This window comes from Sminthopsis crassicaudata, chromosome 1 (assembly GCF_048593235.1).
Source record: "Sminthopsis crassicaudata isolate SCR6 chromosome 1, ASM4859323v1, whole genome shotgun sequence".
Lineage (NCBI taxonomy): Eukaryota > Metazoa > Chordata > Mammalia > Dasyuromorphia > Dasyuridae > Sminthopsis > Sminthopsis crassicaudata.
The window spans coordinates 268,699,186-268,722,518 of NC_133617.1; the positions used below are offsets into that span (position 1 = coordinate 268,699,186).

Sequence of the window (23,333 nt, forward strand, 5' to 3'; positions counted from 1 at the left end):
AACTGTTAATGCCTTCCTTCTCAAATTACCTCGAATTTAACTATATGATATTTACCTTCTCTTTACATTTATTTTGAATATACCCATAGATGTACTTGTTTCCCCCATTAGCATGCAAGTTCCTTTAAAGTAGAGATTATTTCATTTATTGTCTGCAACACCTGGCACACAGTATGACAAGTAGGCACTTAATTCAGGAAAATAGGTCTCACTAGAGATGCTCCAATGAAAGTGCTTGCCTTCCTGATCTATACACAATGTCAAGGGCATGGTCTGTCTGATATATGCTCTCCCCAATTAATGGCAAATATGGATGTTTCGGGAATGCTATATGTCCACATGTGCATATGTATTTTTTTTAAGAGGGAGAAAGTGACAGGGTGGTATGTTTCACAATGAAGGTGTCTTTAAACAGGTGAATTCTCTATCTTTTGCTATTTGTCCTAATTGCATTGCTGCTTCCAGCCTTAGGTTATATAGCTGGCTGGTGGCATTCCTTTCTTGAGATCACAGATAATCTTGGGTTAAATGCTCACTGGTACTCACCTTCACTAACTCAGTATAACCAGTTTCTTTTGCAGTCCACCAAGGCTGAGCTTTAAGTCCATTTACATTGTAAAGTGAACGCTGCCAAACAGATGCAAAATGACCTCTCTTGTGTCCAAGTTCATACCATTTATATGCCTGAAAAATTAGAAAAATAAAAATCTTAGATATGTTTTCAAACTATGATTAAATGCTATTAAAAATTAAAAGTGAACAGCAAAATAGCAGATTAGACATTTTCTCTGTTCCCCACAACCTCTCAAACCTCTCCAAAACCGAAACTTTATACCAAATAGAAAGCAAATTCAGCTGCTTCCATAATCTAGGATACCCAGAATCCAAAAGGTTAAAAAAAAGTCTTAGAAATTAGACAGACATTTATCCTCAGATTACTCAGTCCTCTTCCCCCAACTGCCATACTACCAAAGCAAAGCTGGACTAGCAGACCCAAGGACAGGACATAGTCTTACATCAAAACCTACTCTATACCCTGGTCTCCACTTTCTGTTGCTGTGCAGACCTTTGGCCTGAGGGTGAGGATCTTTGCTTGGGTCTTGACAGCTAGACTGGCCACAACCTTTCAGGAACAAAAGTCTTCTTAGGGAGCCACAGTCTGAAATCACTAAGGCTGCAAAGCTCTGAATTGCCAGGGCTGGGTTAGAGAACTGAGAAACAAAGGGAGTGGGACAAGGCACCAGAACAAGACACCCTGCATTTGAGGGACTGTAGAAAAGCACAGAATCCAGGTGGATCCAGTTTCAACCACTCAAAAATCAGGTTGGGGGACTGTGATTTGCCCAATATGGGAGAAAGCTAAGATACTTTGAGATCCAGCCTTCTAAAAAACTGTATTCAAAATGGTCTTGGAGGGGGGGGTGAATAATAAGGAAAATAAGTAGCTCAAAAGCCTGGCAGTCCCAAAGATTTCATTTTTTTTTAGAAAAGAAAAAAAACTTCTTTAGTTTTCTGAAGAAAGAAAGAAAAAAACTTCAAAGACTTTGAACATAAATGGGAAACTCAACAGTAATGATAGAAAGAAATATGGCCTCCAGACCTAGTAAATTAGCTTGGGAATCCATGAATAAATACTACAAAAATGAAAAAATGACTTGACAAGACAGAGGGGCCTATGGAATTAGAGCATGGGATGATAGCACACTGCTCCTGAGTGGTTTAAAAGAAAATTGGGAATTATATGAACAGAATTAATGTCCTGCACATCAAAACTAATGAACAGAATTGAAAAACTAGGATATTCAAGCAAGTCTCACCAAAGAAACAAAAGAGAAATCAATAGATTGGGAGTACAAATACTCATAAATGAAGGACAACCTAGAAGAAGTAGAAAAACAGTAAAATCTAGGGATTATAGGTTTCCCAGAAGAACATGAAAGATTTAAAAACAAAAACAAAATCTTTATGCCAGAATTGAGGAAATAATAGATGAAAATGCTCAGAACTTCTAAACATAGAAAATAAAATTATAACTGAAAGAATTCACAGACTGCTTCAAGAAAAATACCTGACTGCAAACTCCAAAACATCTGGTGGTTAAATTAACAAATCAATTCAGAAACAAATTCTGTCAGCCACTAGGAGAAAGACTTTCAAATATAAAAGAAAAGACATTATAATAAAGTAAAACTATTTTTACCCACTAGAAAAAAGAAGAGTGAAAAATGAATTCCAAAAAGCAATGGAGCTCAGACTATAGTCCAGGATGAAATCTGACCCTAAGAATATCAGACATGAGATGGATGTTATAAAATAAAAAAGAGTTTGAAACATTATTAGACAACAAATCAGAACTGAAAAGATTATTTTTCTCTTGAACATCCCAAACAGAAATGCAGGAGTTAAATAAATGTAGCAGGCAAGAAGAGTGATAGCAACACAGCCACATCAGAGATTTCAGAAAGCGACTTCTTTTTTAAAAGTACAAAAGGAGATGGGATGAAAGCAGAAAATTGGTAAAGATTACAACAGTGAAGAGGCAGACATCAGGCATTACATACAGAACCTGATATGGAAAAAGGAGAGTAGGAGAGAGAGAAGGAGAGAGAGAAGGAAGAGAGAGAGAGAGAGAGAGAGAGAGAGAGAGAGAGAGAGAGAGAGAGAGAGAGAGAGAGAGAGAGAGAGAGAGAGAGAGAGAGAGAGAGAGAGGAGAGAGAGAGATGCCAAGAAAAAAATCTACCAATGAGGGGAAGGTGACCTCTGAGGTCTTAGAAAGATCAGAGCCTACAGCAGAGTGGATCGAGGGATAAAGGGAGAGAGACTGAAGAATTAGTGAGGAAACAGGCCCCACTTTGGAAGTGAAAGAAGGTTCCATTGATGAATATTCTTATGGGTAAAGAGAGATGGTCAGTTAGGAGAGGTAAAGAAGAGATTCCATGCTTAAAAATTCTATTTGTTCTAGGAGGTAGAAAATGAACCTTCTGGGTACACATGGAACCTGGAGAAATGAGAGAACATTGCCCCAGGGAGGAAATTTTCAGGCAAAATATAAGGGGAAGAAAAAGATCAACAAGAGAGAGTATAAATCAATGATAATCAAGGATGATCTCACTTGGAGAAGGCCCAACCACAAGGCAATGTCCTCTATCACCAGCAATCACTACCACTAATCAAGAAGTGAGGCACAATGGAAAAGGAAGTAGATGGGGCACGTCCTATAAGGAAGTGGCAAAAAGTGACCGGAAGGAAAACCTAAATCCAAAATCAAGACCAAGTTATTCTAGAATGAATATCCTTAAATTGCATGAAAAATACAAAGAGAGAGACCCCTAAGTTATAGGAGTCATAAATCTTGAAAATTGAAGTCTAAAGGAAACAGAAAGGAAAAAAAATGAATGATGAAGAAAGTAAAAGAAATCCTTTTTTTGGAAAAAGGCTAAAAATGGAATTTTAAAAACTAGTGAATAGGACTGATAGGGAGGAGAGGAAGGGGAAATATCAAAGGAGAAGAGATGATGGAAGTGAGGATAAACAAGTCAGTGGGAATAGGGATACTTTGAAAAATGTTAAAATAAAGTAACTGAATGAACATAATACTGTATCAATAGCTGAAGAGAACTTGCAATTGAAATGTTTCTGTCCTGGCAACATTAATGAACTTAGGATAAGAAAGGAAGTACCTGACACATAGTAGACACTATATAAATGCTTATTCCCTTCTCTTCCCTTCCCCTTTTTCTGACATAAGGAGAACCATTTTGTGACTTCAAGATAATTGTAACATGATACAATGTGCTTTGGAGACAACTAGTCTTCTCAAAAACAGCTGTCTGAAAGTATGCTTCTCCATATGTTCCCTTTTGAATGGTGTTGTCTCCATATGCTCTGGAAGAAGCCCTTTCCATATGTTTCCTGTGTAGTGCACCTTTCATAGCTTTGGCCACCTCAGAAAGTATGTCTATTTACTCAGTTAATTCTACTCTTTCCAATTATTATAAACTAATTATATCATTCTTAAAATATTTGTAATAAATTGGTTTTCACCTGAATATATGAATTACTATTGATGTTGACCTTTATATTTTGATACTTTTAAAATCATATTTCTAAACTTCGTTTGATTGCATGGAGCAGTTAGAGAAAAATAATTATAGAATGTACTTAGAATAATAATAATAAAAATCTAAACTGTTAATTATTTTGTATTTTAAGTGGATTTCACCTTCAAGGGAATATCATGGTTTGTATTCATATGCATATACATATACGTATCAGGAAATAAAATAACAAATTATTTGAAATTAGAAAAATTTATTTTAGTAACTCTTGTACATTGTCCTTGCCCACATATTTAGGTTTAAAGCATCCTTCAATATACAAAGATAATTATTAGGGAGAGTTTTAATAACATTTTACTTTAATTTAGCCCTTCATATTTGAAATTTAATTAAAAAAATTTAACAATGTTTTCTACCTAACTGCATTCATCTAACATTTGAGACTTGCTTCCCATATTTCTAGTGTTATAATAAAATGAGTAACAAGACTAAATAATGTCAATAACGATTATAAAATAACATTTATCATAAAAAGTAGGGGAAAGGTTGTCTTGTAGAAAAATAGGATTTTAAATCAGTAGCCCTAAATGACTCTCCCCCACCCTGTACTCAACTTTTAAGAGATAAGGTGAAGACAAATTAATATTAGAGATAAACATAATAACTTCTAAAAATACCTGACGTGTTTCTCTCAGTCTCATATCTTCCTTCTCTCTATCTCTGTGTGATCAAGCACACACACACACACACACACACACACACACACACACACACACACACACACACACACAGAGACACACTTCTTTGGGTCCAATTATTATCTCTATATAGATGACTCCTAGATGTATATATCCAGCCCTAATCTTTCTCCTGACATCCAGTCCTGAATCTGCAGCTGCCAATTCTAAAATTCAGCATATCTAAAATACTGTTTCTAATCAAGCCATCCTCCCAGTTTTTCTTTTTTTTCAAGCTCTCCATCTGGAAAGATGGCGATACTGAGCTATATTCCCAACTTAATTCACATCCACTCCTATTCACTCAGTTGCCAAATCTTGTTTCTATATCAACAACTTTCAAATCTGTTTCATTCTCTTAATTCAAGCAGCATAATCTCCTTAAAGTCAGTCTGTCCCATCTCTCATCCATCATCTACATAGTTGGCAAATTAATATTCCTAAAACAAAATCTGAAACTATGTAAGAATTTTTAGTCTCTGTACCATATCTAGAATAAAGTACTAACTTCCCAGTTTAGCACTTAAAACCCTTCATAGCTAGATAGTACAATGTAGGCAAGTCACAACTTCTATTTATTTCATTTTTCTCATTTGTAAAAGGGAAATTAATAGTACTGCCTCCAAGAGTTGTTGTAAGGATAAAATGAGATAATTATAAAATACTTAGCATACTATCCAGCACATAGTAAACAACATATAGAATCTTATTATAACATTGTTGTTATCATTATTATTATTACAGCTATCACATTTTTATTATTATAATTTGGCTCAGTTGACTCATCTTTTTGACTCATTTCTTCTCAGATATAACCAAACTGGCCAACTAGCTGTTTTCTGGAAATAAAAATAATACTAATAAAAATAATTATAGTTAGCATTTACATAGTGTTTTAAAATCTGTAAAGTGATTACTTACAAAGATTAGAAGGGAAGTAACAAATTGGGAAAACATTTTTACAGTTAAAGGTTCTGATAAAGGCCTCATCTCCAAAATATACAGAGAATTGACTTTAATTTATAAGAAATCAAGCCATTCTCCAATTGATAAATGGTCAAAGGATATGAACAGACAATTTTCAGATGATGAAATTAAAACTATTTCCACTCATATGAAAGAGTGTTCCAAATCACTATTAATCAGAGAAATGCAAATTAAGACAACTCTGAGGTATCATTACACACCTGTCAGATTGGCTAAGATGACAGGAACAAATAATGATGAATGTTGGAGGGGCTGTGGGAAAACTGGGACACTGATGCATTGTTGGTGGAGTTGTGAAAGAATCCAACCATTCTGGAGAGCAATCTGGAATTATTTTTTTTTTTATTTTTTTTTTTTTATTTTTTTTTTTTTTATTTTATATATATATATATATATATTTTATAATATTATCCCTTGTATTCATTTTTCCAATTTACCCCCCCCTCCCTCTATTCCCTCCCCCCGACGACAGGCAATCCCATACATTTTACATGTGTTACAATATAGTCTAGGTACAATACATGTGTGCGAATATCACTTTCTTGTTGCACAATAAACATTAGATTCCGAAGGTACATGCAACCTGGGCAGACAGATATTAGTGCTAACAATTTTCATTCCCCTCCCAGTGTTTCTTCTCTGGGTGCAGCTACCTCTGTCCATCATTGATCAACTGGAAGTGAGTTGGATCTTCTTTATGTTGAAGATTTCCACTTCCATCAGAATACATCCTCATACAGCATTGTTGTTGAAGTGTACAGTGATCTTCTGGTTCTGCTCATTTCACTCAGCATCAGTTGATTTAAGTCTCTCCAGGCCTCTCTATATTCCTCCTGCTGGTCATTTCTTACCGAGCAATAATATTCCATAACCTTCATATACCACAATTTACCCAACCATTCTCCAACTGATGGACATCCATTCATCCTCCAGTTTCTAGCTACAACAAAAAGAGCTGCCACAAACATTTTGGCACATATATGTCTCTTTCCGCTCTTTAGTATTTCTTTGGGATATAATCCCAGTAGTAGCGCTGCTGGGTCAAAGGGTATGCACAGTTTGATAACTATTTGGGCATAATTCCAGAGCAATCTGGAATTATGCCCAAAAAGTTATCAAAATGTGCATACCCTTTGACCCAGCCATACTACTACTGGGCTTATACCCCAAGGAACTACTAGAGAAGGGAAAGGGTCCTGTATGTGCCAAAATGTTTGTGGCAGCCCTTTTCATAGTGGCTAGAAGCTGGAAGATGAATGGATGTCCATCAATTGGAGAATGGTTGGGTAAACTATGGTATATGAATGTTATGGAATATTATTGTTCTATAAGAAATGACCAACAGGAGAAATACAGAGAGGCTTGGAGAGACTTACATCAACTGATGCTGAGTGAAACGAGCAGAACCAGAAGATCATTATACACTTCAACAATGATACTGTACGAGGATGTATGCTGATGGAAGTGGATTTCTTCAACATAGAGAAGAACTAATCCAATTCCAATTGATTAATGATGGACAGAACCAGCTACATCCAGAAAAGGAACACTGGGAAATGAATGTAAACTGTTATTTTTACCTTCTGAATCCAATTCTTCCTGTGCAACAAAAAATTCGGTTTCTACACACATATATTGTATCTAAATTATACTGTAATATATTTAACATATATAAGACTGCTTGCCATCTGGGGGAGGGGGTTGGGGGAGGAAGGGAAAAAATCTGAATAGAAGTAAGTGCAAGGGATAATGTTGTAAAAAATTACCCATGCATATGTACTGTCAAAAAATGTTATAATTATAAAATAAAATAAAAAATAAAAAAAAATAAAATAAAATTAAAAAAAAAAAAAAAGTGATTACTTACACACATATTTACACATGTACACAAACTCATTTGTTCCTCATAACAATCTTGTGAAGAGGTGCTTTAAGAGATATTTACCTAGGCAACATGGGTAGGAAATATGTGAAGTATAATTTGAATTAAAATCTTTCTAACTCCTAGTTCTATACACTACAATACTACAATGCCTGTGGAGTTGACATTGAACCGCTGGCTTCCATGCTTTTATACAGGATATTTCCCATCCCTGAAATGTACTCCTTCTTCACCTCGGCATCTTGAAATTTCGAACTTCTTTTACATGCAGTCATTTTATTGTTGTTCAATCCTCTCAACCAAGTCTGACATCATGTCCCATTTGAAGTTTTCTTGGCAAAGATACTAGAGAGGTTTGCCATTTCTTTCTCTAACTCATTTTGCATATGAGGAAACTGAGGCAGAGTTAAGTGACTTGCCCAGGATCATATAGTTAGTGTCTAAGGTAAAATTTGAACTCAGAATGATGAGTGTTTCTGACTTCAGGCTATCTACCTTACCATCTAGCTGCCCAAAGTCATTCTAGAGCCTCTTTTTTTACCTCAGTTGTTGATGCTCTTTTCCCTAACATAAGGACTTCATTTGATTTATCTGTGTCTATCTTGTACTCTTTCCTTCTTTCCATTTCATCCAACATAAGCTATTTCATGACATGGACTATTTTATTTCTATTTCAATATTCCCATTTTCTTTCATAGCACATTGCAAATGGTAATTAATGAATGCTTGTTGAATTCTATCTTTATGTGCTAATTCAAAGTACTTTTTTGCATGAAACATTTATGAATGCTTTGTCACTAATGTGAATAATTGCACAGACTTCCATGGATCTTGGCAGAATCGTTCACACTAGGGAAAAGCCAAGGTCTACTTCCTATGTGAGATAACGATTGAAGTGGGAGAATTTGGGCTACATCACTCACTGACTGTATTGAATCACAGGATCCAGGTTCATGTTCACTCCAAAAGTTGTGTTTACCAGGAAAATACGAAGGCTCCATTCACAATGTCACATTCAATTTAGTTAATTAATTGATTCATTAAATGACACTGGTTGATGTTTTTTTGCTGGTATCCATAAAAGTGGCTGTTAAGAGGGTTAGGACCTCCATCCTTTGTATACTAAACATAAATGGCAGATGAGCTCTGGAGTAGCAGCTGTCTGCAAGCAGCAAGTTCTGCCTCTTGAGCTTAGAAATCACATACCAATTTTACTCTAAGAGGAAAATGTTGCTCTTTCATTATTACTTCCTAGAAGTCAACAGTTCATTACAAAATATCTTAAATTGAGAATGCTTTTTATTTTTTTACTTTGATTTGACTGCCTTTGTCACTATTTGTCAGAATAGTGTTCCTTCTTCACTAAAGCCATGCCCAGATGACCTGACAGGAAACAAAGCTTCTTTCACTCCATGTTCTTTCCTCAGCTTTTCTTCCCATTGGGGTTTTCTATCTTTCTCTTCTCACATTATCTGTATGACTTCTTGCCATCTTCCTTTCACATTCTTTTTTGTCCTTTTTTTCCCTTCTTTTCTCTATACTCACTTCCTTTTTAATTACTTTTTATCCCAGAGCAATTAGGTGCCACAGTAGTTAAAAATGATGAACTCAGAATCAAGAAGACACAAGTTCAAATCTTACTTCAGAGGCTGACTATGTGGTCCTGGGCAAGTCACTTAAACTCAGTCTGTTTTCTCATCTGTAAAATGGGGATAATAAGAAACACCTCACTTACAAAGTGGTTATAAAGATATGATGAGAGAGGTAAAGAGCTTTGCAAGTTCTAAAGTGCTATATAACAGTGTTATCTTTCTCTTTTAGATTCCTCTTACTGACACAATACCTCTCAAAAAATAAAATATATAGCTAAGAAGTAACTTTGAGAAACAAAAAGTTTCCCAATACCCTACTTCGCTCACTCCCCACCCTACACTTAGCCTTTGTTACTATGAATGATATTGGATCATCAATGAAAGCAGAGTTTGTGGGTCTTAGCATGCAAAAATCACTTTGTTATGAATAGAAGTTTTGCTAAATGTGAAAACTCTGTACATTCTTTTCTATTTCTAAAGCTAAAATTCTGGGCTAGTTGTTTAATATCAAACTTCTAGAAAACTGAAACAACCCATAGATTGCTTGTTTCTTCTCTCTCCATTCCATTCTATACAAAATTACCAGGTAGACTTTCTTAAATTTTTAGTGGTAAGCTTCCAGAGAGTAAGAGACACATCTTTTCTTTAAAGCCATTTCACTTTGATATTTAGAAAAATATTTGGCACAGATCGACTATTTAGTAAATGCCACAGTCTACATTTCAGGTAACATGACATGTGATTTTCTATCAATGCAATGTCAATCATTACAGTTAATTTATATTACACATTCATGAATTAGTGAACATATAAAAAATATTTAATGGTTTGTGGTGTCTTCCATTAAGCTTAATAGAAGGTGTCCTTGTCTTAGTGCATTAGATTTTAATCTTTTGGAACATATTATAGCAGATTTTATTCTATACTTAGCATATATAGGGAGGTATGATGGCATATGCAAAGATGAATAATACACAGTCTGTTTACCCTCTTCAAGCTTATGTTCTAATAAGGAGGTATGCCATATGGAAACATAATTATGTTATAAAATAAGACAATGCATATGAATATAAAACAAAGTGCACAATGGCATATGAGTGGGGCATAAAAATGCCACATAAGATCAGAGCAAAAAAGATTATTATTAACTAAGATGATAGAGAAAGGCTTCATAGAAGAGGTAGCATATGAGTTGGGATTTAAATGAAAAAAAGGATTTCAATAGATAGGAGGAATTGATAGAGGGATGAAGGACATTGCTTTGAAATAATATGAACAAAGGTGCTTGATCAATACCTCAAATATTTGTGATTTTATTAGTAGGGATACTCCCTCCAAAACAATGAATGAAAACTTTACATAAATTAATAGTTTCATAGAACTTCTATGGATACAAATTTTCCTTGGCTGTGATCAATTTCTCCAAATTTAAATATATTGTCCACAAAAAATGGAGTCTATCCTACGCCCAACTTGTGGGACCTGAGAGAGTTTATATTCTGCTCATAGAACCTTCAACAACCCAGCTGTGTGGTCATGGAAAAGTCAATTAAACTCAGTCTCAGTTTCCTCAACTGTAAAATGGGGATAATAAGAAACATCTTATTCACAAAGTGGTTGTAAGGATACAGTGAGAAAGCTAAAGAGCTTTGCAAATCTTAAAGTGCTATAACAATGCTATTATTAAGAGTATTATCAATGTAGTGAATATGCAAGGGCCCAGAAACAGGTAAATACAGGTGATATTGAGGGGTTTGGTTGTTAAACTTTTTGTGTGTCACAGACCCTTTTAGCAGTCTGGTGAAGCCTAAGGATCTCTTCTCAGAATAATGTTTCTGAATTCACAAAATAAAGCACATAGATTCATGAGAGAAATCAAATATGTTGAAATAATTATCAAAAAAAAATTTAAAGTTTTCTGGAAAATAGGTTAAGAACTCTTGATCTAGTCTAACTGGAATGAAGGATAGCAATATGAGATAAAGTTGTGGACACAGGGTACTGTTAGATTGTGAAAGCCTTAGAATACCAGACTAAAGAATCTAAACTTTATTTGGTAGGCAACAGGGAATCAGTTCAGGATTTTGAACTCAGGAGTGGCATGGGCGGATTAATGCATAAAGGAAAATTAACCAGGCATTTGTGTGAAAGATAGATTGGAAAGAGAGAATGGGGAGAGATTAGCTATGAGAAGCCTCTGCTAAGAAGGCTTTTATAATAATTCTATCAGCTAGGAATGAGAACTTGTACTAGAGTGCTGGGATTGGCAGATTATCAACCCCATAAGAGCTGAGTCTTGTTCTTCTTCAGAGTCTATATAACCTCCAGGGTTTAGCACAATTCTCTGCACACAGAAGTTCTGCATAAATATGAGTACCATGTAGGAGAGGAGGAGAGGGGAAGAGATGATTTCTGTATAATATCAAAGAATGCCGAGTGAAAGGCAGTGACACTGCCAAATACTCTGAAGTTCGGGGGGAAAAAAAACAACAGAATTTGTCAAAAAAGATAAACTCAAACTCAATTTTAATTTGAGGTGCTAGTCTGACATTAAGGAAAAGGCAATAGGATCACCATTTGAAACCATCTAGCCAAGGTCCTTCAATTGAAAGAAATTGGCCCAGAAGTTCAATGATTTTTTCTAAGGTCACAGAGATAGTTTGTAGAACAGGTGGGATTTTAATCCTGTTATAAGGAATTGGTGACAGATGTCAAGAGTTTGGAATAGAGATCCAAGCTGATGATAAAAATCTTGGAGACTACAAACTTCTTGAGGGTATGGATTGTGCCCTCATAATCTCCAGGATCAAGTACAAAATTTTGTTTGGCTTTTAAAGTTTTTCATAACTTGGCCCTTTCTTACTTTTCCAGTTTTCTTATAAATCCATAAACACCCTCTGCCAGCTCTATGATCTAACAACACTGGTCCTCTTGCTATTCCTTGAATATGATACTTCATTCCCTTACTCTAGGCTTTTCCGTGTCCCTCTCCCCTTCTCTCTCCACTCCCTTCCCTGGAATGTCCCCTTTCTTAGGTTTGATTATCTTCTTCAAGTCTCAGCCCAACTCAAAAGCTACCTCTTTGGCAAGAGTCCTTTCCCAATTTCTCTTCATACCGATGACTGCCTTCAATTCACTCTATCATAGTTCTTTGCATGTTTTCTCTCTAATAGAATGAGCTCCATGAAGACAGAGTCCATATTTTTTTTGTCTCTATATTTACTATATTTACCATGCATTTAATAAATGTATGTTGACTTGAATTTTTATTTTTGTATTTCCAGTGCCTAGGACATAATGCTTAAGAAAACGGTTTTTGAATGAAATTGGAAGTCATTTATAGAGATTTGCAGTGGTAGGAGTGAAATTCTCAGAGAAAAAGCAAGAAAAGGGCTTATTTTTGTACTAGTATATTGGTTCCCATGATCTCTTTGCAATGAATAACTCCTTCTCTACTTTCCATGTTGACGTTAATTGAGTTTATAGATTAATCTCAAAGACCCAAATCCTAAATTCTAAATAATACTTTTGTGAAAGGGTGTGTGTGTGTGTTGTGTGTGTGTATGCATGCATGTGAGACTGAAATAATGAAAAGTTCTTTTAACTAAGCTGTGAGAGCAGAAATTTCTTGTATCTGTCATTGGTCGTGGTTTCTGTAATGTTCAAAGACAAATTAAATATGTCTTGTGTGACAAATGCATTTATATCAATCAGGCATGGACATTTATTCAATGCAAGACAGATACTGTCAGCAAAATTTTGCTTCTGTCTGTCATTCAAAGGAACCAAGGGTCATTTCCATCTCAAAAGGGGTGAAGAAGCCAAAATGCTTATTAGTCAGCAATTTCAATTTTCTTCTTTCAATTCACTCCTAACACCACATAGTATTTCAGCTGTCAGAATGGCAGGTTATGCAGGAACAGATACAGAAAAGTGGAAGCATGTATAGAAAATAGTGTCAATTATCTAAACCTCTATTTCTCCAAATTTTTTGCTGATAGGGAATTCCCTGTCACAAACCCTCTTGATTTTTTTGAAAGCACAATTATCCACAATTGTATCCATTCTTTTGCTTAATTTTAGAAAATCAAAGCTACGTTACATTTAGCCGTGTCTGTGCTATAGACACAGAATTTAATTGTTATAAACAATGATGCAGCTCTCTCCTTTGATACTTAATACAGACTTTCAAGAAGAGATCCAAGTCCAGGTAGTCCCATACATTATATGCCTGGTCACACAGCTAGTAAGTTTTGAATCCTAGTATCTCTAAGTGCAAGACTAGTCTCATCTCCAGTATTCCTCATTGCCTTTCCAACTTTTAGAATATCTTATCACAATTAGGAATGCAATTTGCGATATAAAGGAATCATTCATCAAAGTGTTTTCCCCCAAATATTTCTTTGGCAATAGTTTTCAGAAATTAACACTATAAGCATTCACCTAGCACTTGCCCCAAGAAATTTCAGAGCACAATTATGCCATTAATTGCAATGATGAGTGTAAAAAGATTATTTAAAATAAAGTTACTTCCTAAAAGACAGCTACAGATTTTTAATTTCATGATAAAGTTTTTATAGCAAATTTTCGAAACAATCTAGGACACCTGTTAAGATGTTTTCTTTAAAGTTTTTACAACTTTATCTCTTTTGTTAATTGTCAGATGCTTCTTTATCATGAGATAATATATACAAAGTGCTTTGTCACACATAAGGGCAATACAAATGGTAGCCTCTATTAATATTACTTTGCCTCTTTTTACTAATTGTCACACACTTTTCACTTCAAAACAAAGTTTTCCTTCCATATCTGCATTCCCATGGAACTTTGAGAAAGACCATGGGATTATTTAGTTTCCTCGCAACACACTGGCAACACAGGAGAATACAAATTCTTAGAGAAAAGTGGACTCTCAAAATTTATACCACGGATTACATTAAAAATGATTCCTAGCTTAAAGGATGTATTATAATATAACTAATAAATATTAATGAACTTGATAATAATTTAGCATTTATGTAAATGTAAAGTGTAAATACAAATAAGTATTATCTTATATGATACAACTCTGAGAAAGTAGATGCTATAATTATCTTCATATTTACAAATGAGGGAATGGAAGCAGAGAAAAAGTAAGTGACTTGCCTAGAGTCACAGAGCTAGGAAGTATCTCAGGTAGTATTTGAACTCAGGTTTTCTTGGGTCCTAGTCCTGGCCCAGTGCTCTACTCATTTTACCACCTAGTTGCCTGAGTGATATTTGAGTAGTGTGTGTGTGTATGTGTGTGTGTGTGTGTGTGTGTGTGTGTGTGTTTGTGTGTGTATGTGTGTGTGTGTGTGCATATAAACATACATACATATATTTTAGTTTTTCTTTTTCTAAAACTTCATTTTTTCCCCACCCCTTCTTCTGTAAGAAAAAACTATGTATTCATGAGATTACTACCTCTTTGTTCCCAATTCTCTGCAAAGCATCACCCAAGTGGAAATAAAAACGACCATCATCAGTTCCAGGGTCACCAGATTCCAGTCCTTCCTGATGAAAAAGAAAAAAAAAAATCTTAGTGATAGTGAATTGAGATTTCAATAAATACATTTACTTTTATCCACTGAGCTACAACTAAGAAAGGAACAGCAAACTAAAAAAAGAAAAAGTTAATTACACCCATGCATTTAAGAGCTAGATAAAAAGATTCCATTTCAACTTTGCAGTTAGTTTACGAATCAGAATTTACAACTTAGGACATAATAGACATCACAGTCCAGATCTTAACAATAAGGCAATCACTATCAAGGGCCAGGACTGGTCATAAAATAAAGAAGATACTTCTCTGTGGGAGCGATTATGTAGTTAAACCTGTAGTCCTTCCAGAGAGATTTAAGGCTCTTTCCTGTAGGAAAGAACCTCTCTGGTCGTATTTCTGCCAAATCCCATTTTCCTCCCCTGAATCCTACCCTATCAGCCAGTCTTTAACTATTATACTTGAACCAAAATACTTAATTATCCTTAGAATGTGTGAAGTGACATGGAGACAACCAAAAGATAAATTTCTTTTCATTGGAAATAAATTCATGCTGAGCTTTTGATAAAACCACTTACAACAAAATGCAACAAAATGGAAATAAATTTGAATCTTTGAAAAGATAGTTTCTCTCTAACCAATTTCCATTTTAAAATAGAATCAAAAGATTTAAAACCAGGAGAGCCCTTAGAGTTCTACTCTAACACTTTCCCTTTTTAGATAAAGAAATTAAGACCCAGTGAAATGAATTTACTTGATCAAGGTCACACCAATATTAAGTTGTAAAAACAAGAATCAAAGCCAGTTCTTCTGACTTTATTTAATGGTCTTTTCTGTTCACCATTTTGCTTAATTTTTCCTCCTTCAATTCAATCACTGATTAAATTCTTAAGTGAAAATCTCTATGGTTAAATGCTAGAGTTGAAAAAAAAATACTACAACTCTTCCTTTCAAGGACTTCATGTTTTATTGACTGAAAATGAGAACCAAGCAGAAAGAATAAGGACGTAGTGGAAAGTGGAAAAGGATCTTAGTTTTAAGGAATTGCACTCTAAATTTTTCATATTTTAGGAGATAATTCCTTTTAAAATTATATTATCTTTTCCTAGGGAAAGAGTATCACGCATGCGTAGTGGAGCTATTATTTGTTCTCCAAGCCAGGAAGACAGGGGTTCAAGTCCCACCTCTTATGTATATTCCCAGGTCAAGTCATTTAAATTGGGTAAATCACTTAATGCTCTAGGCAACTCTCCAGACTAACAGCAGAGAAAGTATCGCTCAGCATTTGTAGAAGGAGTTTATTTATCTAGAAATTCCTTAAAACGATGAATTCCCAGTCTCTATCCCTATTGCTACCATTTTAATAATTAGCCCTATTGTATTTGTCAAAATATAATAATAAAAAAACCACTTCTATGTATGCAGAGCTTTGTTTTACAAAATGAGAGACAGCCTATTGAGTAGCAGAAAGAGAGCTGACTTTAAAAAGAGTAAAACATGGGTTTGCATTCCACTTCAGACACTTAGTTGGGCAAGTCATTTAACATCTTAATGCTTAGATTTTTTTTTTTTTTTTTTTTTTTTGAATAGGTGAAGAAGGAGATTCTTTGCCTCAATTAATTGCTCCTTAGCTTAACAAGGTTAAGGTCTCCCATTTCATCTGGGACCATCTCTAGTCACCTTGATCTATATCTGGTTACTGGATCCAGATGGCTCTGGAGAGGAAAGTGAGGCAGGTGACCTTGTCCAGCCCTCCCTCACTTAAATCCAATTCACTTGCATGTTAGGGCATCATCTCCCGGATGTCATGGTCCTCTGAGTATAACAACAAACAACAGCTTGGGGCAAGTCTCAAAAGCTCTAAGTCCTAAAACTAGTACCTTATCTGTATGGGAAGTGGGAATTTCCTTATCAGAACTTCCATTATGAGTAAAATCCCAGGTCTAGTTCTTACTTGTATTCTTTAGTGCTATAGAGCACTACACCTACAACAAAGGTAGCCAAAGTGTTACCTCCTTTTAATAAATGAAGAAACCTAATGATCTGAAGAGAGAGTGTTAAGAAAGGAGTGTACTGAGGCATGGGAAACAGCTAACACAAAGGCCAGTAGATAGTAGTAGTCTTCCTGGACCAAAGAAAGTAAAGGAGTAATGCACGATAAAACCAGAAAGCTAGGTTGCAGGTTTTAAAGGCTTTAAAAACAAGACAGAAGAGACTCAATTTAACCAGAGACAAAATCGGGAACCATTAGAATCTGTAAGTAGAGGAATAACAAGATCAGATTCAAACTTTAGGAAAAACATTTTAGAATATGGTCTAGAGTGGGGAGGGACCAGATAAAAGACAATAAGGGAGTTATTTGACTGGAAAGACAGGGAAAGATATGAGATGTGTAGGAAGTAATAATGATAATATTTGGTCAGAAATCCAGAAAGTGGGAGTGATGAGTTAAAGATAAAGACAACATTTTTGAACCTGGATGATAAGGAAGAAAAGAGAACCCTTAACAAAAATGAATTTGGAGGAAGAGGGAGTTGAAAGGGGGAAAATAATGAGTTCTGTTCTTGATATGCTGAGTTGCATTTTGGGCAATCTTGTTAAAAATTACAAAATGCATTTATAATAATGGACAGGAGAACCCAAGGGAGAGAAGGAAAGGAAGCCCAGGACAGAGTTCTGGATCTCAAGATGGTTTCGTGCTTCCTTACATCCTAGGAAGGGCAAGTGATATCATCTTAATGAAGTATTTTAAGCTCTCTGGAAGAGCTATGAAAATTCAAGGTATCATTATGTAATTTTCTAGCTAACTAAAGTTACCAAGGTCAAACATAATTTTGGCTGTGTCAAACACATTGCTAATATAACTTGAATGTTTTGGGTTAGCATATTTTATTTAAACAGTCTCCATTCTCCTTATTTTATATGTAAAATTATATCACCATCCTCATCCCATGGCAATAATTACTGAAGTTATTTGTAGTTTATTTTCTTTACGGGAAATAATGCATTGATTGAACTAATTTTTAAAAGGCATTAAAGTAATTTTTAAAAATTTTGTCAAAAGCAATAATATTGCTGATTTATTTTCAGAATTGTTCCTTAAGATATTTTCCCCGTGTTTCTTTTCATGTCTACCGTAAGCATTTTTAAACATAACATACTTTCAACTGTAGGGTAAATTCATACAGTACATCTTGTGGTCACAGTGAGAGGGTACAGATCTTGATGAAAAGACCCAGCAGCAAACGTCAATCAATGTAGAATGCATGCCAATCAATCCATAATGCATAATCAAGGGCATCCAAATGACTCTAAGGAATTGCAAAATGAAAAAATAAGGTAATGACAGTTACCTTCAAATAAGGGATGCTCTCAACAATCTTGTTCTGGGCCTTAAGGATAAAACCATAATGTACTTTGGCAAAACCATCATTAGGAGTCACATTCAGGACCTATTTGCAAGAGAACAAAGTAAATCGTCACAATTAAATTCAAGTTCTGGAAATGATTTTCAAAACATTTTAAGGGCTAACCTTGATGAGCTGATGACTACTACATTAAGACTCTTGATATTTAAGGTAAAAAAAAAATTCTTTCAAAACAGAGAATTTATTAATATTGGTTCAATTATTTCATTCAACACATGGGATATTAATTTTTCTGGGCAATAATTCTAATAGAATTATTTGTAGATTTATATATTTTATATAAACTACCAAATTTATAGACTTATTTCATCATTTTGAACAACAAAAGTAAGACAATTACTGAAATTAACAATATCCATTTTCTATATTGTTATGACTTATACAAATATTATTTCAATTGTTTCTCATGTTTAGGAACAATCAACTATTTGCATGACAATTACTGATGACTCAGATTTTTCAAAAGAATAATAAACAAGAAAAATTCTTAATAGTTAGCATTTTATCTCCATTTCCCCTTTACTACACCTTTCCCTACTGCATTATGTTACATGGTGACCTCAAATTTTATTTTTTCTTTGTTAATTACTGGAGAAACACTGGTACATAATCTTTGATCAAAAATATTGGGCAACATTACATTTAGAGAAATTAACACACACAGCATTAATTAGGTTTAGAAAGACATTATTGTAAATGTTTCTAATTAAATATAAAATAACTGAGAAATAACTCTGTTATTACTTCTCTGTTCTAAAACTCTAATACGCCTCTAAAGGCCCTGAAAAGGTTGATCTCAGTGCTTTTTTCATTATTTGAGATGTAGTTTTTAGTACTTTTTCCATATGCTTAGGCCTGGCTAGAGAAAGGCATAATTATCATGAGAATGTCATACTTAAGCAGCAAAGATTTAGGGTGAAGGAAAGACTGCTCTTATAATAAAAGACTGATTGACTGAACCAAATATTTTGTCATCTAGCTATTTTTTTTTGTTTGTTTGTTTTTCTCAAACTGTTTTTATTTACCTTTTTTCCTCAACTATTGTTTCTGTATTATTTGAAGACAGGAATGATGTCAATTTTTTTATATTCCTCACTCTACCAGGAGCAATTCTATATAAAAGGAACTGAATAAGCCACCAGGATGAAGTATTATGTAAACCCTTCCACAACTGCCAAGCATTTGTATTTCTGTTACTAAAGTGAGATCCACCTTCTTAGACAAGTTGTGGGCCACACCCAGCTGTGGGATCTTCAAAATGCATAAGTCCAGTACAACTAAGCCAGTCAACACTGAATCTATATCAACAAAAAGAAACTTGCCTTTGAGTCCTAAAGCTAGTGCTTTTCAGACTGAAGATTTAAGATCTCCTTGTCCACATAACAAAAAGACTGATCTCTCAAAAGCCAAAGGATCAACAATTCAAATATATTTTATATAGTTCTAGATATACCACTTCATTAACTCTGGAATTAAGAGTAGGGGTAATTACATAATCGAACAAGAAAGGGAAAGCACTATTTTGCACAGGATGACAAAAAATGAAATTTTATTGGAATTAAAAAAAATTGTGTGAAACAAAGCTCATGGAGATAACATTTTATAAAGTGCTTTGCAAACTTTAAAGCAATATACTAATGTCAGCTGTTGTGGCTATTATTATTATTAATAAACAAAATACATTTTTCCTTTAGGATATCCCTAATTAAAAGAGAAATCTTTAATTTTGCTTATTAGCTTCAAAGTTCAAAAGACAACCTACAACCTACTCCAAAGAAAAACCACAGCTCTAGGCTGAGATGTGAAAACATCACATCCTATCAATACTTCACAGAAGTTATCACTAGAGATAATTAGGTCATAGTGTCTATAATTGTATCTGTATTTAGCATAATTAAATATAATTCTGTACAGATGATTCTTAAGATGAACTAAAATGCTTCTTATCTGAGACTCAGTACACTCATAGGACAGACTACTACAAACATTCCAAAAAGGTTTATATAAATTAATGGATGACAGATTCATTACAGGCTATTAAGAGAAACTAGAATGTTTGGAGTATTTCTCTAATCCCTGACAAAGTTATCAAAAGGACAATCAGACCCTTCTAAAAACACTTTTTTTGGTGACTCCATCAGAGCTGTCATTTTTAAATGACAGGCAGGCCTGAAAACAACAAAAAACCCAATATCCCCAAGTTCTGTAAAGATAACATTTGCTGTTTTATTGTTGGCATGAGCAACTTAAGCTGCCAAAATGAAATTTTAAATGCAAGATTTCTTAATAAAAGAATAGTAGTTTCAACATTCTTTATTCTAAATATATGCAAAATTCCAAATGATTTATAGATACTAGAAATGCCATATTAAAAAAAAAACAACAACAACAACAAGGTCTCATTTTAAGCTCATTCTGTAGCAGAATATTAATCTATCTCTTTTCTTAATCAGGATGAAGGCATACACTGGATTCTAGGATACAGACCAAAGGGAATTCAAAGCTCATCTAGTCCTAGTTCTCTAATTTTAGAGACATAAACACACTCAGAAAAGTGAAGGAACTTGCCTAAGAAGAAAGTAACAGAGCTGACATTCAAATCCACATCTGATTCTGGATCCTGTATTTGAGATCTTAACCATGATGCCTCATGTGTTGGAGTTTAATTACTATGTATTTATTGTTGAATTTTAAGAAGGAGGAGGCTTCAATAGTTCAATGCAGGATAAAATGTTACTATAATGATTTGATTTTCTTATTAGTTTGAGAACACAATAATTACACATGGCAAATTTGAAAAACAATTAAAAGTAGATTTAGTCAAACACTATCTTCAAAACAAAGATTTTTTTTTCTTTAATAGCTATGATTCAACCAGTATAAAGAACTGTTAGTTTTTAGTAAGTAAAGAAATTGTTTCTAACAGTGTAGCTCAGTAACCATTTTTCACTTTATAATGTTAAAATAGGACATGGGCCACCAAAGTAAAATAGCATCATAATAACAAATAATAACAATAAATATTTATATAGCACCTGTTGTTGAATACTTTTTGACTCTTTATAATCCAATTTGTGGGTTTTTTTAGAATTGCTTGTTATTTTTTCTTCAGCTGCTACACAGATGAGGAAAGCAAAGCAAACAGGGTTAAGTGACTTGTTTAGGGTCACACAGCTAGAGGCTGAGGTTGGATTTGAACTTAGGACTTCCTGATGACTCCAGGTCCCATGCTCTAACCATTGTTCTGTCCTATATAGCACTGACCATAGGCCAAGTACTCCACTAAATACTGTACAACTGTTATATCATTTAATTTTGCTCATAGACACACAAACATCATGTTTAATCTGAAACCATGTTCTTCCAATTCCAAGGTCAGCTCTCTGTCCACTATATCACACATCAGCAACATCCAATTTTTAAAAGTAAGAAAGACATGTGTTAAATATTATACTTTTTTCTTGAAAAGGAAGAAGAAATTATATTCCTTTTTAAGCACATGTGATAGCAAAACTTATGGGATTGAAGTGTGCATAAACCATGTGTGACTATTTCTCTTCCATCTGCCATGTCCACTGAATCCCTATAATCAAGATATAAGGACATTCTGATGTTTCCATTTTTGGTTTTAAAAAATAAATGCATCTTTTGAAATAGTAAATAAATATCCTAACATTTTAACACACAAAGTCAATACTGTAACATAATGTGTTGGATAGCATTGAGAGTCTGCAACTAAAATCCAGGAAAATTGACAGCAAAATTTAAAGAGGGGGAAGTAAGATAAAAGAAGAAGAAACGGGCAATTAGCATAATTTAGTATAAGAACAGAGCTTATTATACTTAGTATTGGAAGCATTATAACTCAATCCAGAATTATCTAAGAATTTCATTTCTTTAAAAGGTTTGCTGAGGATTTTCTTTATCACTTCCTTCTCCTATCCAGAAATCATTTTCCTGGATATCCTTCAGCTCTGGTATTCAAGACTCAGAAGTACCTTCTGTGCCCTTCAGCTCTCTCCTCTGATTGAATGGCTCCGTAGAGCCTCCATTTAAGGAGGGTGCTTGGCCAATATTGTCTACCATCCTCCATAACCATCTTTCCCTTTTTACTTTTTCAGCTTCCTTTTATGTCTCTAAGCTCCCAGAGAGCAGGAACTGTCCTTTTCTTTGCTTAAATAAGTATTCCCAGCACTCAACACAGTGACTGATACATAGTAAGAGCTTAATAAATACTAGTTAATTGACTGGCTTAATATTGACATAAAGGCATTTTTTAAATTGTTGATATATAAAATGTTTGTTTACCTCTTCATAAACCTTCTTAGCACTGTCATTGTCACCGATTAAGAGATAACCCACTCCAAGGTCATTCTTGAAAGAAGTTTCATTGGGAAACAAGTGAACCAATTTCTGAAGGGTAACCAGGGAGCCTCTCATGTGACCTGATTTGATTGAAAACAGAAGAAAAGTCCACTTTGGTACACTTAGTTTTTATAAATCTTATAAGAAATCATTATTGATACCTGAAAGTAGATAAATCATTTTACTAAATATCACAGAATCATGGAATTGGAGAATTGTAAGGGATTTCAGTTGCCATCTAATTACATCTATTTGTGAAAGAATTCCTATTATAACATATACCCAAAATATACATTCATTACCATTTAAAGATCTGAGAAGAAGAGAAAGGCTAAAAGAGTCCTCTTTGTACCTTACAAAGGAAAGAAAGGAGGGAAGAAAGAAAGGAAGAAGTGTCCAGGCATTGTCTTAAGCACTTTACAAATTTTATCTCATTTGATCCTCACAACAACCCAGGGAGATCCTCACTTTGTAGTTGAAGAAACTGAGGCAGACAGAAATTAAGTGACTTGCCCACAATCACAAAGTTAGATTTAATTTTATGTTATCCTGAGGCTAGATTTGAATTCAGATCTTCCTTGTCTCCAGATTCAGTGCTCTGTGTTGCCCTTGAATTTTCTGTTCCCTAAGCTAAATATGCTCAGTTTCTTCAACCAAAATTAATAAAAATAACAATTAGCAGCTTCAGTTTATATAGTGCTTTAAGGGTTGCAAAGCATCTTACAAATATCTCACAAATGTTTGCAAATTATCCTAGCTCTCG

The 23,333-nt window shown here is 34.3% G+C and overlaps 1 protein-coding gene across 2 annotated transcripts in view; it reads right to left on the reverse strand.

The window, feature by feature from the left end:
• Nucleotides 1-23,333, reverse strand: part of ASPH (aspartate beta-hydroxylase) — a 196,123-nt gene that overhangs the window by 35,301 nt on the left and 137,489 nt on the right. For both annotated transcript variants that reach the window (XM_074278755.1, XM_074278754.1), the window contains 4 exons: nt 22,514-22,650; nt 18,131-18,229; nt 14,702-14,791; nt 547-684 (listed from right to left, as the gene is read on the reverse strand). In XM_074278755.1, the coding sequence (XP_074134856.1) occupies nt 547-684; nt 14,702-14,791; nt 18,131-18,229; nt 22,514-22,650 (464 nt within the window). The remainder of the gene's footprint in view (nt 1-546; nt 685-14,701; nt 14,792-18,130; nt 18,230-22,513; nt 22,651-23,333) is intronic.